We start from the raw sequence: 16,631 nt of genomic DNA on the forward strand, positions 1-16,631 counted from the left end.
ATATGCAGGATTGAGAGCCAGTGCTCTAGAGACTTGTAGTACCCACTACAGGGACTGTGGGGTTGTGTGTGGTGGGCCACCAGGATGAAAAAAAGCAAGTGTGGTTAGCCTACTTTCTGTGGGTGAGACTCCATGAAGCCTAGGAAGGATAGAGGCCGGAGAAAAGCCAGAAGATTGGCCACCATCCCATGAAGCACCTGGACTGTGTTTGACCCTAGGCCACCGCCTAGGTTTTTTACGCCAGTCTGAGTACCTATGCTGTTCTACAGTGGGTACAGCAGATGCTAGTGGGTGGAAGACTCTGAGTCCCATGTCCCCTCTCACTGACCTCTTGGCCCTCTCACAGGGAGGGAGGGACGGCATGGACTCCCCGTGAACACCAACACCCCGCACACACTCCCCATCTTTAGCTCAGCATCTGGTCTTGATATCGGCACAGACTTCACTCTCTGTGCTGATGGCTCACAACCGTCCGTTCTCCCCTTTCACTCCGTGGGCCCTGGGGATCGAACTCGGGTTGTCAAGCCTTGGTGGCAAGTACCTTTACCCACTGAGCCACCTCACTGGACTTGTTTTGTTTTTTGAGATGGGGGGGGTCTCACTCTAGCCCATGCTGGCCTGGAACTCTTAGCCATCCTTCTGCCTCAGCTCTCCCAGTGCTGGGATCACCAGCGTGAGCTGCCACACCTGGCTTGACCTCTTTTTTTAAGGACCTACGGCCCCGGACTAGGGCCATGTGTGAGAACTCATCGATCCTCTTCTCTTTCATCACGGTCCTGTCCTCAGTCAGTCACACTAGGAGGTGGACATCAACCCATGGATGTAGGACTGTCCTCAATCGCTTCGTCCCTTACAGAATGTCTGCCCTGGGTGATGTGTGTCCGTTTGTAATCCTCACCGGTCTAGTGACTTGATTATCGCTCTCTCTCTGTCGCTTCTACAACCCAGTGATGAAGACATTGCTTCCCAGCCTGGCCTGCCACAGGGCTCTGTGGGCCTGTTAATAGCGAAGGGGCTTGGAAGGATGGGGTTTGGTGGTGAGATGTCCTGTGACCTCTGTGGTCATGGACAGGGCACCCGCACAAGCCAACACTCATGCTCACCTACTAGAAGCCTGCAGTGGAATCAGCACACTGGACAAGGGAGGCTGGCCTCTGCTCTTGGCCAGACTGCTAGATGGTGGGTCTCTGCTTCCTTCTTGAGGCATAGGGTTAATACTGGGCCTTATGCTGAGACAGGAAGGTGGGAGGCAAGATTGGGGCCCCTTGATCACTGTTCTATTCCCCTGGTGGGTCAGTGGTCTCAGGCTATCTGCTGGTAGCTGTGCAGAACGCTCCCTGAGACCAGGTAGGGATTGGAGGGCTAGCTGGTAAGTATCTGGCACTGGGTTTGCCGATCTGCTGGCCTCCTGTATCTTAGCCCCACTTTCTCCCATTAAAGGAGGAAAACAGGGAAGGGAAGATGGGGAAACAGACCAGGAAGTGCTTTCCTATGGGTCTGAGTTCCATTCTCCGATTACACGTAAGGAACCAGGCACAGAGGTGCACATCTGGAATTCCAGTGCTGGGGAGGCAGAGGCAAGAGTATCTCTGAGATTCACAGGCCAACCAGTTAAACCAAATTGGTGAGCTACAGGTTCAGTGAGAGAGCCTGAGTTGAAGAATTAGAAAGAGGGTGGGAGGGGAAGATGCAGGACCTCAACCTCTGGCCTAAACAACACGCGCGCACACACACACACACACACACACACACACACACACACACACACACGCACGCACGCACGCACGCATGCGCACACACGCATACACACACACACAGGCACACACACACTCACACACCATATATAGATATACCCATATATACAATAAGCAGACTGTGTACTATTGTGTCTGAGAACATCAGGGACTTAATTGTTGGGTTCTAGTGTCGTTGTGAATTACTGCTGAGCCCTCATCCCCTTCTAGGGGAGTGGCATGTGAACAAGCCACAGTGTGACAGCTGGGAATGCCTGGAATAGGGGCAGGCCATCGTTTGTCATTCTTCTGACTCAGGAGTGCACAGGTGCATAGTAGGTCCTCCTAACTGTCCTCTCCTGGACAAGGCCTGGCCCCTGCCCAGCATGGCAGCAGCTTACAGGAAGGAGTTGGATCCACCTTCCAGCAGAGGGGATCTGAGCTCTGGGGCCAGTGGTGCAGTGGCTTGTAGCTCTCATGGGCCCCTGGGCAACCCCTTCTATGGTTCTTGCTCAGGTACGTCGTGGCCCTATGTAGGACTGTGTGGATCCCACCCTTGCAGGGCCTCCTCCATGGGCCCAAAGCTTTGCAGGAGTGGGGCAAGACATGGCTGACCTCCAGTCTTCTCCCTTGACCTGTTCCTTTGGGGCATACACCTTGCTAGCCTACTTATCTGTTGGATGCTGAGCAGGCTGAAGACCCACATCAAATAGATACTGTATGATCAGAGCTTAGCCACATTCGGGGGCTGTCTGGGGGGACAACTGTGTCGAGGAGTGAGTTCCCACCCGAGAGCCATGGCACACGCCTGCACGCTTGCTGTACTTTATTGCACCGTTACCTCACTGCAAACTACTCCACAAAAAGGTCCCAAGGCTAGCCTGCTGTCCTGGCGCCATGGGCTCTGTGTAGTGTCTTGACACCCACTGTCCAGAGCTCAGCACAGGGCAGGCGGTGCCCACCACCAACTAGTAAGGCCTGACTGCTGTGTAGCAGCCGACAATGGATAGCTGGTCATTAGCATCCAAAACCCACTCTTGGGTGCCCATCTGCTCCGACACAGGCCGTGATGCCCATCACAGCCTCCCCTCTCGAGAGCTCTCCGGCCTTTGAGAGAGGCCAGGATCGGGGGGAGCAGAAAGTGGATTGTGATTGAGGGCCAGAGTGTGATCACATCACAGAGGGTCCTTGAAGTGGCCCGGAGGTGATCTCTGGTCTGCTGGGTGGTTCTTCATTGACAGGAGTGTGAGCCTTTTGTTAAATACAAAATAGTGAGTTAAAGGTCCCTCCCTATGGGAAGGACGGAGCGCTGGCCACTCTGCTGCATGTTCTGAATGCTGGTTTCTGCTGGAACCGGAGGCCCATACATCCCTATCAGAGCCATGAGGGAGACCCCATGCTCCCTACTGCAGGTCACCCTATGGGGGGTGACCAATCCCGTCCGAATTCACTGAATTCACAGGTGGATAGGCTCTGTGCTCCTCCTTCCTCGGGGCAGCGTGGTCACTACCTCTCTGTGGAGGCTCTGTGCTCAGTGGCTAGGTCGTCCTCCACCACACTGCTCACACCATCCTTCTCCACACAGTCTCGCACAGCCTGCAGCACTATGCGCAGCCGCCGGTCCAGGGCCTCCAGGTGCAGCTGGTAGAGCACGGGTGCCACCTTGTCATGCTGCAGGGACTCGGCCATCAGCAGGCTCAGTTTGTACTCCTCTTTGGCCAGCAGCTGCAGCCGCAGGTAGGTGGACCTCCTGATCCTGCAGAGAGAGCAGGGTGTCACTACTGGGAAGGAAAGAGAGTAGGAGCGCTGGAGAGAGAGGAGACATATTGCTGGAGATAGATAGATAGATAGATAGATAGATAGATAGATAGATAGATAGATGGATGGATGGATGGATGGATGGATGGATGGATGGATGGATGGGATAGATAGATAGATAGATAGATAGATAGATAGATAGATAGATAGATAGATAGATAGATAGATAGATAGATAGACGGATGGACGGATGGACGGATGGACAGATAGACAGACAGATGGATGGATGGATGGATGGATGGATAGATAGATAGATAGATAGATGGATGGATGGATGGATGGACGGACGGACGGATAGACGGATGGATGGATGGATAAATGGATGGATGGATGGATGGATGGTGGATGGATAGATAGATGGATGGATGGATGGACGGACGGATGGACGGATGGATGGGATAGATAGATAGATAGACGGATGGGCAGATGGACAGATGGACGGATGGATGGATAGATAGATAGATAGATAGATGGATGGACGGATGGATGGACGGATAGATGGATGGATGGATGGATGGATAAATGGATGGATGGATGGATGGATGATGGATGGATAGATAAATGGATGGATGGATGGATGATGGATGGATAGATAAATAGATGGATGGATGGATGGATGGACGGATGGACGGATGGACGGACGGACGGATGGGATAGATAGATAGATAGATAGATAGATAGATAGATAGATAGATAGATAGATAGATGGATGGATGGGCGGATGGACAGATGGACGGATGGATGGATAGATAGATAGATAGATGGATGGATGGACGGACAGATGGACGGACGGATAGACGGATGGATGGATGGATGGATGGATGGATAAATGGATGGATGGATGGATGATGGATAGATAGATGGATGGATGGATGGATGGATGGACGGATGGATGGATGGATAGACAGATGGATAGATGGGCAGACAGACAGACAGAGGGACATATGGACAGATAGACAGACAGACAGACAGACAGACAGATAGGGGTGTAGAGAAAGACATGAACAGAATCAGAGAGATAAACAGAGGGGACAGACAAAGAGACAAGAGGCCCGAGCCACCAGGCCTCGTTCTGTGACATGGAGATGGGTCATTCTAGACCAGTGGTTCTCAACCTTCCTAATGCTGTAGCTGCTTCAGTACAGTCCCTCATGCTGTGGTGACTTCCACAACCATAAAATTATTTTCACTGCTACTTCATAATTGCCACTTTGCTGTTATGAATCAGAATGTAAATATATGATGTGCAACCTCTACGGAAGGCTCATTTGACCCCAGAGGGGTCGTGACCCACAGGTTAAGAAACCATCATTCTAGACTACAATCCTATCCAGAAAGACGCGTGGCAAGATGGGCACCCATGTCCCGAGGGCAGACCCAAGACTATGCTGACTGCTCTCCTAGAGACTGTCCCTCCTCACCTGGCCAGGTGCATTCTGTGTCTTCCAAGGGAGATAACTCATTTGTTTTGGAAATCTATGTCCAGCCGCTGGGGATGGGGGGAGGGTGGGTATTGTGGGTGTATCTTGAAGCCATGGCCAGGAGAGAGGGACCCTATCTGAACTTACAGCCTGTTTTGGGTCTTGGGTCCTTACAGGTGGGAGGTGCCCCGGTGAGGCTTAGGGAGCAGGAGTCAGGAAGAGGCCTGGGCAGTGAAGTGGTGTGGGCTTGGTCTGTGGATCCTTGTGTACTGGTGCTCCAGTGGGTGGGAGCAGGCCTGGCTGCCGCGAGGGCTGTGAGAGACCATGCAAGGCTTGGCACGTACCTGCAGCACTGGTGAAGAGGTGCTAGAATGGAAAGCTCATCGTGTGAGTACTTCCCAAACCTGCAGGATGAAGGAAGAGTGGTCAGGACCCTAGCAGCTGGAAAGCCTGGCTGGGCCCAGGGCCCTCAGGGTCCCACCTCCCAGTACTGCCGTGCCATAGGACCATGGCAATCTCATAGGTTCATCAATATTGACACTGACCCTGGCCATGCTCAGCACTGGCAGTATTGGGCTATTTTTTGTTTTGTTTTGTTTTAAAGATTTACTTATTTTATATATTGAGTATACTGTCGCTGTCTTCAGACACAGCAGAAGAGAGCATCAGATCGCATTACAGATGGTTGGAGCCATCATGTGGTTGCTGGGATTTGAACTCAGGACCTCTGGAAGAGCAGTCAGTGCTCTTAACCACTGAGCCACCACTCATTGTTTTCTTTTTATTGGAAGGGATTCTGCTTTGTTAAGCAGAGGTTAATGGCCTCTCTCAGGCAGAACTGACTGCTTGTTGGCCTTCCTCATCAAGCAGTGGGCCCTTTGGCCTCAGTTTCCCCAGGGTTATAGGAAGGTATGATAGGGAGTCTCCACCTCCCCACTGATGCACACCCTGATGTGCTCTAGGCCCCACCTCTCAGGGGATCCCCCTGTCCCAGTGACTGCTTCTCAGGCTAAGCTAGTCCCCCCCATAGGTGAGGATGGCTAGAACCCCAGGGTCTCCCAGGGTCTCCCAGGGCACAGAAGACCCACCCACGCCCGTTGTCCAAGTGTATGATGAAGGTCTCATTCCCGAACTTCTCAAAGGTCTCGTAGTGATGCCGATCCATGTTCCCTGCAGGGACAAGCACGGACAGCTGCTCAGAGGCCTCTGCCCCTCCTCAGCTGAGGGTCACCATGCGGTGCCCCCAGTCAAAGGTGTTTAGGCATTCCTGGTAGCCAGCACGCCCTGCAGGACGTACCCATGAGGAAGTCAAAGACAGTCATGTCCATGATGTCCAGGATGCGGTGACCACTGTCGTAGGGTGGAGTCTGCTTCACCTCCTCACAGTAATCGGGGTCCACTTCCCACCTGTGGGGGTAGGGGGAGAAGGGGACACAGTGGGAAACCAAGAATGAGGGCCTCTCCTCTGAGTGAAGAGAGAGGTCAAGGCTAGATTATTTGGTGCTGCCTGGCTCAGTAGAGCACGGGGCCAGTAGGCTCACATTTTGTAAGGAGGGTTAGCAAAGGGGATGTCTGTCTTCAGGGACACACATTAGGACAGGCTGAATTAATAGGAATAGAGGCCTGGGAGGTGACGAGCTATTCTTCTTGCCCTAGATGGGTCCAGGGCTCTGTGTGTGTGTGTGTGTGTGTGTGTGTGTGTGTGTGTGTGTGTGTGTGTTTTCTAGCACCTGACAGGCAGTGGGTGGGGGAGGTTGTGTTTTAAGGAATACCAGTATGGGCTGGAGAGATGGCTCAGCGGTTAAGAGCACTGACTGTTCTTCCAGAGGTCTTGAGTTCAATTCCCAGCAACCACATGGTGGCTCACAACCATCTGTAAAGAGATCCGATGCCCTCTTCTGGTGTATCTGAAGACAGCTACAGTGTACTTATATATAATACATGAATAAATCTTAAAAACAAAAAAGGAATACCAGTATCAGCTAGCACCTCTTCTACATCTTAGGAGCCCCATGGTGGCTAATATTGTCAACGTGACTGGATTTAGAATCATCCTGGAAACACACCTCCAGGTGTGTGTGGGAGAATGTTTCCAGAGAGGTTTAACTGTTGAAGCAAAGACTGACTCTGAATGTGTATGTGCGGCACCATTCCCTAGGCTGGGGTCCTGGGTTGAATAAAACAGGGAAAGTGAGCTCATCTCTCTCTGCTTCTTGGTCGTAACCAGCTACCCTCATGCTTCTGTCGCCATGCCTCCCTTATGAGGAAGGACTGTCAGCAACAGTAACAAGACATACCATTGCCACCATCTCACAGTGGCACAAGTGCACTGTTCTTGCTACCTCTTTTGACTCTGAGGCGTGGACTGCTGACTGCCACTACAGGCCCAATGTCCTTGGCTGGCTCATTAAGTCCCGGGTGCCTGACTCACTCTGCCTTCTTTCGCTTGTGGTAGGAACGACGCCAGGGGTTCCGCCATGTCTTCCTCTTGGCCAGTGAAAGGTCAGGAAGGAATGCCGCCAGGGATCCTTCTATCTGGTCAGGCTTCCCACACAGGGCATGCTCAGTGGAACAATAGTAGGAACACTCCCCATAGAAGCAGATGTTGTTGGCTGGAGAAGGATAGATCCAGTCAGTGGCCATCACCCCTAGCAATGCCCACAGTACGGCTCCAGGGCCACCACACGCCATGACCTCTTATCCCATACCCTGGAAGTCTACGGACAGAACTCCAGCCACAGGGAGTCAAAGTCAGATCCTGTCAAAGTGAGAGCTCCTTCCTGCTTACACTCTGGTCTCCTAAGATCGATTCAGGCTCCCGAGAGTGGAGAAAATGCCAACCATTCACCAGAAGTTCTAGTATTTACCTGCAAAGAGCACTTACAGCCCAGCCCCCAAAGGAGCCACTTACATGGGTGGGCAAAGCAACAGACAGGCAAAGCCATGAGCAGATAAGTTTCCAAAAAAAAAAAAAAAAGTGAATGGGATCTGGATCAATAGACCAATGGCAAAGACCATCAGAACCATGAGGATCTGAGTTCCATGTAAAGAGTTCCTGTAAAAAGCTGAGTATGACAGGCTCACAATCCCCATGTTGGGAGGTGAGACAAGAGGACCCTGTGGCTCACTGCTGGCCAACGTGGCCTAGTTGGTGAATTCTAGGTAGAAGTGAGAGACCCTATCTCAAAAAGAAGAGAAGAAAAAGTAGATGGTGCCTAAAGAAGGACCCCTAAAGTTGACCTCTGGCCTACACACATGTGAACACATATGAACATGTACACACACACACACACAGACACATACACAGACACACACAGACACATAGACACACAGAGACACACACACAGACACACACACAGATACACACACAGTCACACACACAGACACACAGACACAGATACACACACAGTCACACACACAGACACACACACAGACACACACACAGATACACACATAGACACACACACAGATACATACACAGACACACACACAGATACACACACAGACACACACAGTCACACACACACAGACACACACACAGACACACAGACACATACACAGACACACACAGACACATAGACACACAGAGACACACACATAGACACACACAGACACACACACAGATACACACACAGTCACACACAGTCACACACACAGACACACACACAGACACACACAGACACACACACAGATACACACATAGACACACACAGATACACACACAGACACACACACAGATACACACACAGTCACACACACAGACACACAGACACAGATACACACACAGTCACACACACAGACACACACACAGACACACACACAGACACACACACAGATACACACATAGACACACACAGACACACACACAGATACACACACAGTCACACACACAGATACACACATACACAGATACACACACAGTCACACACACAGACACATACACACAGACACACACAGACACACATACACAGATACACACATAGTCACACACACACAGACACACACAGACACACATACACAGATACACACACAGTCACACACACACACAGACACACACAGACACACATACACAGATACATACACAGTCACACACACAGAGAGAGAGACACACACACACAGACATACACACACACACACACGCACACACACACGCACACCACAGTCATAAAGCTCAAGGCAACACATTCAGTATCTCTTTCATCTGGGAAATTCATACCAAACCCTCAGTAAGAAACCATCTCACACCCTTTTGGATGGTTGTGACTAAAGAGCCATTTGGTGACATGTGTCAAGGAGGTACAGAGCCATAGGACACCAGCAGGATCATCAAATGAGGAAGACACTTGGAAGACAGCCTGGTGGCTCTCAGGAGAGTACACACAGGGTTGGCTCTGACCCGACTGCTCCAGCTTGGGTTCACAGCACATAAGATATGTGGAAACGTCTCCATGTACCAGCCTTTGTGACTCACAAAGGAAAGAGGCCACCGAAACACTGCCCGCCACCACCAGAGAAAGGAAACAGTTCTCTTTCTTTTCCTGTTTTTGAAAAAGGGTTTCGGGTAGTCCAGGCTGGTGTCAAATTTACTATGTAGATGATGAACTTGGATGTGTGTGTGTGTGTGTGTGGTTGTGTGTGTGTGTGGTTGTGTGTGTGGTTGTGTGGTTGTGTGGTTGTGTGTGTGCCCGCGCCTGTGCATTTGTGCATGGGCATGCAAGTGTATACATCTGTGGGGGAGCACAAAGGACAGTCTCAGATGCCATTCCTCAAATACTGTCCACCTTGTTTTGGAGACAGGGTCTCTCTCTTGCCTGATACTTGCCAAGCAGGCTAGCCTGACTGGCTAGCAAGCACGAGGGAGCCCCCATCTCCCCTTCTTTATAACTATTATCACAAATGTGTGGACACACAGCTTTAATTTACTTTTTAAACAGGAGTCTGGGGATCGAGCTGGAGTCCTTGGGCTCGCAAGGCAAGCACTTTACTGATTGAGCTACTCCCCAGTCTCTGACCCTGAACTCCTGCCTTGACTCCTAAGTGCCAGGATGGCAGGGGTGCATTGCCATGCCTGATTTATGAGCACATGTGGGGAGGGAACTCTGGCTTGGCTGGGGCTTGGTAAGCAGTCTCCCGACTAAGCCACCTCCCCATTGACTGTGTGTGCTTGTAACTCCAACGCTGGGGATGTTCAGACAGGAAGATCCCTGGAGCTGGGTGGACAGGCAGTCTAGCCCAACCGGGAAGTTCTAGGTTTAATGAGAGATACTGATCTGAAAAAAAAAAAAAAAAAAAGGTAAGATGGAGAGTTGAGGAAGACATGTGATGTCAAGCTCTGGATTACACACACACACACACACACACACACACACACACACACACACTAAAAAGTAAATAAAGATAACATAAAGCAAAGCTCTTCAAAGCACACCTAGGTCATACAGCCTCCGGAGGAGGCGGCGGCTGGGGAACTGTCTGGAAGGGGCAGGGGTAGGAGAGGGCATGCATTTTCTACAGTCCCTGACACACCCGTGGGCATACAAGTCCCGGCTAGCCAGGCTCATGCCTTTGCTTTCCCCCTTCCCTTCTTGGCTCCCTCCCACCCCCCCCACCCCTGCCCCAGTTGTTGCTGGGGTAATTAGGGTGGGAAAGATCAAAGGGAGACCAGCCCACTGCAGCCCCAGGTGCTTCACTCCTTCACCTCTGCCTAGGACAGAAAAGCATCGGAAGGCCAGGGAATAGCACAGTCTCCAGAAGGGAAATTCCTATCCAGTCGCTTGTTGGCCAGAACCATGAAATTGGATGCCTCTGTTAGCCTGCTGGCCCTACCTAAGCTGAGCTCAGAGCTTGCCATGCTGCGAGAGGAAAGGAAACCCGTTTCTGCTCCATACAACTCGGTTTCACAGAGGCACCTAGAGTGGGCGGGAGGTTCTGAAAGCTGTGTCTCCAGAGGTGGAGCCCATACACCTCTGTGCTCAATGGCCTCACCTGTGCTGCAGGGCTAAGAATTATACAAGGCGACCTTAGGGGCAAAGCTGAGGTGGCCTCGTACCTGGAGTTGAATGAGCGCCTTTTGAGACATATTAACAAAGGCAGAGCTGTGGAAGGCTGTACTCTCTCAGGTCAGAGAGCCTGCTGGGGCAGCGGGTGTCCTGCTTCCCAGGCCAGGTCTCCATCATGAGCTAACACATGGCTACTTCGTGGATCCTACGCCCTGGCTGGAGAGGCCATAGTATCCAAGACAGGCCTGTCCTCCTACCAGGGTCTACTCAGCAGAAACGGAGTTCCCACGGCGGGGGGGTGGGGACATGTGCCCCGGAACATGGGCAGCCACGTCGCACAAAGGCTGCAGACATACTGACTGTCACTCGGGTGTTACTCCTTCCACATGGAACCTACTTCCTCCTCGAAGGGCATTTGGGCTGCGCACTGTTGGGACAGACAGTCCCATGGCTGCCTGCCAGAGCCAGACAACAAGGGAGTAAAGAAAAAGGTGACTGAGTGAGGGACAAAACTAATCTATGTTGCGAGATGCCAAGGCCAGGGTGGGGGACCTGTGGCCACGAAGGCACAAATGCTTTGCAGAAGCAAACAGGGTGGGCAGAGATGACATATCAGACATATCAGCAGAAACAGAGGCAGCAGCCGGGCGCTGGTGGCACACACCTTTAATCCTAGCACTCCAGAGGCGGAGGCAGGCGGGTCTCTGTGAGTTTGAGGTCAGCCTGGTTTATAGAGTAAATTTCAAGACAGCACAGAGACAGCAAAAAACGCGTTCCTTAGAGCTAGGGGGCTTCAGCTGGCCTCTCAGCTGTGTGCTGTGTGCTGGGGCGGCTATCTGCCCTGTCTGAACTTTGTTTCCCAGTAGTTATACCGCATTCTGGATGGAGTTGAAGGTTCTGAGTCAAGCTTACAGAAGGCCCATTTGAGGCCTGCCCCACCTGGAAGGGAGGGCCACGCTCCTCCCTGACTGACCCAGAGCAGAGCTGCTCACAAGTAGAAGGGTGTCTGCCGTGTGATCAAAGGCTTCTTCCAGCTGCACTTAACTCCCAGAAGCGGCAATGGCAGTTTTGGCAGCGGAAGGATCTAGAAGTGCAAGCAAAGCAGAAACGGGGACTCTAAACAGACCTGGCTTTCTAAAGTAAGATCAAAGCTGCCTGCAGGGTCCTGTGCTTCAGAGGAAAGCAGACATCTGGAAGGTTCTTGGAAGAAACTGGCTGACAGGGCAGAGTGGTCTGGCAGGGACAGCTAGGTGGAGGTGAGCGTGTTTAGGAGTGGCCAGTGTCATGTCAAGAGGGAACCATCCGGGCCAGATGAACCACCTTAGGGGGCCCCTGACAGCCAAGGAAGATTCTTGGGGTCCACAGGAGGTAACCATTAACTAGTAACTGACTGGGAGCCTCACCATGAACGGCAGAGTGGGAGTTGTGGGCTAGCTGATGGGAGCAGCAGCTGCACGGGGACATGGGGAGAAGGTGACATGGCAATGGCGGATACCCAGTATGGGAAGTCTATGGGCTGGGCGGGACAATCATCTGGGGGTCCCCGCTGAGGCTGGCAGGGAGCCCGCACCAACAAAAGATGCGTCTCATCTCCTCGGATGAGCGTTTAGCTCCACCTCTGGTTTATTAAAAATGAACAGGGCCTCAGGAGCCTGAGTGAGATCCCTAGATCTGGGCACGGTGGCTCACGCCTGTAATGCCAGCTTCAGGGAAGGTGGAAACTGTCGGATTCCCTGGGCTTTATGGCCAGCCAGCCTAGTTGAAGCTGGAAGCTCCAGGTTCAGTGAGGGATCCTGCCTCAAAAAAAAAAAAAAAAAAATCCAAGGATGAGAGCGATCGAAGGGAAGACACCTGGCTCTGACCAATGGGCTCCAAGAGCAACTGCTTGTGGATGTTCATGGGCAAAAGAAACAAATAAACAAACAAAAAAATCAAATCAAATCAAACCAAACGAAATCCAGAATCCTTCACTGCTTCAAAATGAATCAGCCCACGACACATTGACTCTGCACTGGATGACCTCAGTGGTTTCTGTCTCAGAAGCCCGCATCTATGACTGCCACTTCAACTCCACAGACCCGCATGAGATGTCTATCTACCGTCCCTCAGCGGGGGGTCTGGGGGCCTTAGGCTACAGAAAACCTAGTCCAGTGACTTCCGGACTTGCTTCTGCCTGTCCTGGTTCCTCGGATTCATGTTGGGGCATCTCCTCAACTATATCCATCCAGTGGCACCGGCAGGTAAGAACTGACCTGGATGTGGAATGCCACGGCTGACACATCATCTCCAGGGATACAGGACTGACTCTGAGGATGTTCGAAGTGACACGGGCAAATCCTGAGGTCACAGTGCCGAGGTCACAGAACCAAAGCTAAGAGGCCATCTGTGGGTCCCCAAATGGACCAAAGCAGAGAGAGTACAGTGACCCAGGCGGGACAGCTGGCAGCATAGGCTGGCAAGGGCAGGAGGCTGAGGGTCCTGTCCTGGTGACAGAGGGAATTACTACACAGATGTCTGGATTTAGAGCACTGAGCTTGGTAGGTGACATCTTAAATACAATCTGGGGAGCCAGGGAGGTAGCAAGTAGAGCAGTTGCTGGGGAAGCATGAATATCTGAGCTCCATTCTCAGACCCACATTAAGGAGGAAGAGGAGGAGGAGGAGGAGGAGGAGGAGGAAGAGGAGGAGGAAGAGGAGGAGGAAGAAGAAGAGGAGAAAGAGGAGGAGAAGGAAGAAGAGGAGGAGGAGGAGGAGGAAGAGGAGGAGGAAGAGGAGGAGGAAGAAGAAGAGGAGGAGGAAGAGGAAGAGGAGGAGGAAGAAGAGGAGGAGGAAGAAGAGGAGGAGGAAGAAAAAGAAGAAGGAGAAGAAGAAAGCTGGGTGTGGTGGTGGTGGTGCACACTTGTCCTGGCATTGGGGAATAGAAATGGGAGATTCTCTGGACCCACTCAGTGAGCTCCAGGTCAGGGAGAGACCTTATATATATCAAGGTTAAAGGCTCCTGAAGAATGGTAGCCACAGCTGACTTCTGCACACATACCCATGAGCCCACATGTGCACAGACCCTCTCACATACCCTCACATACCTGCAAACGAGCAATTGTACACGCAGAACACTATTTGACGCCTTCCTCACAGACCCATCCAGGGAAGCAGGAGAGGCTAGCAAAGTGCTTGGAACGGCTGAACAGAGATAGGCAGAGATAAGGCAGTCTGGGCAGAGATACGGACATCGATTGTCAGGAGTTGGAGTGCTGTCCCTCTGTGTCCCCAGCTGTGGACTTCCGATGGCTGTCCTACCATCCACATGCTATCTGAGAGCTCCGGTGGGGCAGCGGCTGTGTTACCTGGCCCCACAACTGTCGCTAGCCTGAGTGCTGAGCCTGCAGCTCTGCTCTGAGGGGGTGGCCAAGGTGAGTGACATCATCCAGCCTCTGTGTCCTTGGAAGAGATTGTTCTCAGCAGTGACTGAGTGGCTGGCATTTAGACCCCTGTCTGACCTGCTCAGGGTCATCTTTATTTCCTGTCCTCACCCGAGACAATGCACACTGAGTACTTGCTGGGTCTGAGAAACCACAGCCCAGCCAAGCCCAACAGTGGTGCCTCTGAGAATAGGCATCACTTTAAAAATCACTTTAAAGGTTGCAACTGGGCCTGGGGAGATGATTTGGCCAGTAAGGGCTTTGTCACATAAGATGGGAACTTGAGCCCATCCTCTGAACCCACAGAAGAAAGCTGAACATGGTGGTATGTGCTTGTAATCCCAGAGCTGGGTACTGGATAAAAGGGTTCCTGGGCTCACTGGCTAGCCAGCCTAATGTGATCAGTGAGCCCCTGAGAGACCCTGATTCAAAAACGCAAGGTGGCCATCACCTGAGGTAGGAGACCTAAGGGTGTTCCCTGGTCTCCAGAAATATGCACGTTCGCACCTGCAAATGGGTTAAGTGCACAGGAATGTGAAGGAGTCGCACCCACAAGAATGCGTGCACACACCAATGTGAACAAGTGCATACAAAACAGGAGCAAGTGCACACACCCGTGTGAGTGAGTACACACATCCACATACATAAAAATGAATGCATACCAATCTGAGTAGACACACACGTTGGATCAAACGGCGCAGCGAAAGACAAGAAGCCGTGAGGTCTCCAAGCACAGCCAGGCTGCAGCTCAGCCAAGGTACCTAAGAGGTATTCACAACCTGGGGTGTATGGCGGTTCGTCCCTGCGGGCGTGGAAGGAACTGGGGTCGGATGGCAGAGATGCTAAGACCCGAGGCTGCAGCAATGAGTGGTCATCAGGGTCAGTCCTTATGGTTGAGGCAGGCAGGGGACAAGATGAGACCATTAGCAGAAACCCAAGGGGACCCAGGTTGAGATAAGCTTCAGCTCTTTGAATGAATGTTCTGTTTGCAGCACAGGGTGTCTGGTGGGCCCAGGCGATGATGAGCAATGTGCTTCTGGTACAGCCAACCCCAGCGACTCTCCACCCAGGACTGTCCAGCTCTAGATAGATGGTCTCAAGGGGCTAAGCGCCATGATCCAAGGAAAGATAAATTTGTGTCTCCACTACTGAAGAAATTCTATTTTGGGCATGCATGGTGTGTGTGTGTGTGTGTGTGTGTGTGTGTGTGTGTGTGTGTGTGTGTGTTTGTGTATGTGTATGTGGTATAAGTGTGTGTGTGTGTGTGTGTGTGTGTGTGTGTGTGTGTATGTACATGCACGTGGGTGCACAGAGGCCAGAAAAGGGATTGGGTGCCCTGTTCAAGCCATTATACCCTTAGACAAATTTTTCACTGTATCTTATCCCAGATTAAGTGACCCGCCTGTCTCCATTTCGTATAGCACTGAAGTTACAAGCATGTGAGGGTCCATGCCCTGTCTTTATGTGGGTGCTGGGGGGGAGGGATTTGAACTCATAGCCCCATGCTTCTGAGCTAGGCATTCTTACCTGCTGAGCCAGCTCCCCAGCTGCTCTATTTCCTCTTATCAATGGAATCTAAGACGGTGGATGGTGGGAAGTAGAGCTTCAGCAAGGCGTGGGTTCCTGGCCTCAATTCTGGCACATTTATGAATACAGCTAGAAAAAGAACCTGAGTGCTGATCTGCAGAGGCGACAAGCTAGAGCTTTTAGGTCGGCTTTTGTGAGCCACCCAGACTGAAGATAAAGCTAATGAAGGCCTTAATTGGATGTATCTGCGGGAACTGCAGGGGTGTGAGGCACCGGAGTGCCCAGCCTGCCTGCACTATCAGGAGAGTGTGGCTCCCGGGGGGCAGCTGCTTTGCACTCCCTCGCCTCCATCCCAACACTTCATTCTTCTTTGTAGGATGTCTATGGGACTTCTGGCAAGTTCCAAATGCGTAATGCAGAATATATAGTACACTACAGGCTGGGGAGGTAGCCCACTTGGTGGAGTGCTTGCCTAGCATGAATGAAGCCCAAGTTTCCATCCTCAGCACTGCGGAAAACAAAATAAAAGAACAAACAAACAGACAGACAGACAGACAAAAATAGATGTGTTTCAAACCGGGTCATGCCAGCACTTGGGAGATGAAAGCAGGAAGATCAGGATCTTCGAGACATCCTTGGCTACTTAGAGAGTTTCAGGCTAGCCTGGGCCACATGAGACCCAATCTCAAAAGCACGTGACATGGCTCACTGGACA

General features: G+C 51.8%; 1 protein-coding gene across 1 annotated transcript in view; it reads right to left on the reverse strand.

Moving 5' to 3' along the window:
• Positions 1-2,544: 2,544 nt before the first annotated feature.
• The window catches only part of Fam20c (FAM20C, golgi associated secretory pathway kinase), a 57,647-nt gene continuing 43,560 nt past the window's right edge, over positions 2,545-16,631 (reverse strand). The window contains 5 exon segments of the mRNA NM_001012238.1: positions 2,545-3,489; positions 5,317-5,376; positions 6,061-6,142; positions 6,270-6,379; positions 7,404-7,584. Of these exon segments, the coding sequence (NP_001012238.1) occupies positions 3,240-3,489; positions 5,317-5,376; positions 6,061-6,142; positions 6,270-6,379; positions 7,404-7,584 (683 nt within the window). The 3' untranslated portion in view covers positions 2,545-3,239.

Source organism: Rattus norvegicus, chromosome 12 (genome assembly GCF_021556685.1).
Source record: "Rattus norvegicus strain SHRSP/BbbUtx chromosome 12, alternate assembly SHRSP_T2T, whole genome shotgun sequence".
Taxonomy (NCBI): domain Eukaryota; kingdom Metazoa; phylum Chordata; class Mammalia; order Rodentia; family Muridae; genus Rattus; species Rattus norvegicus.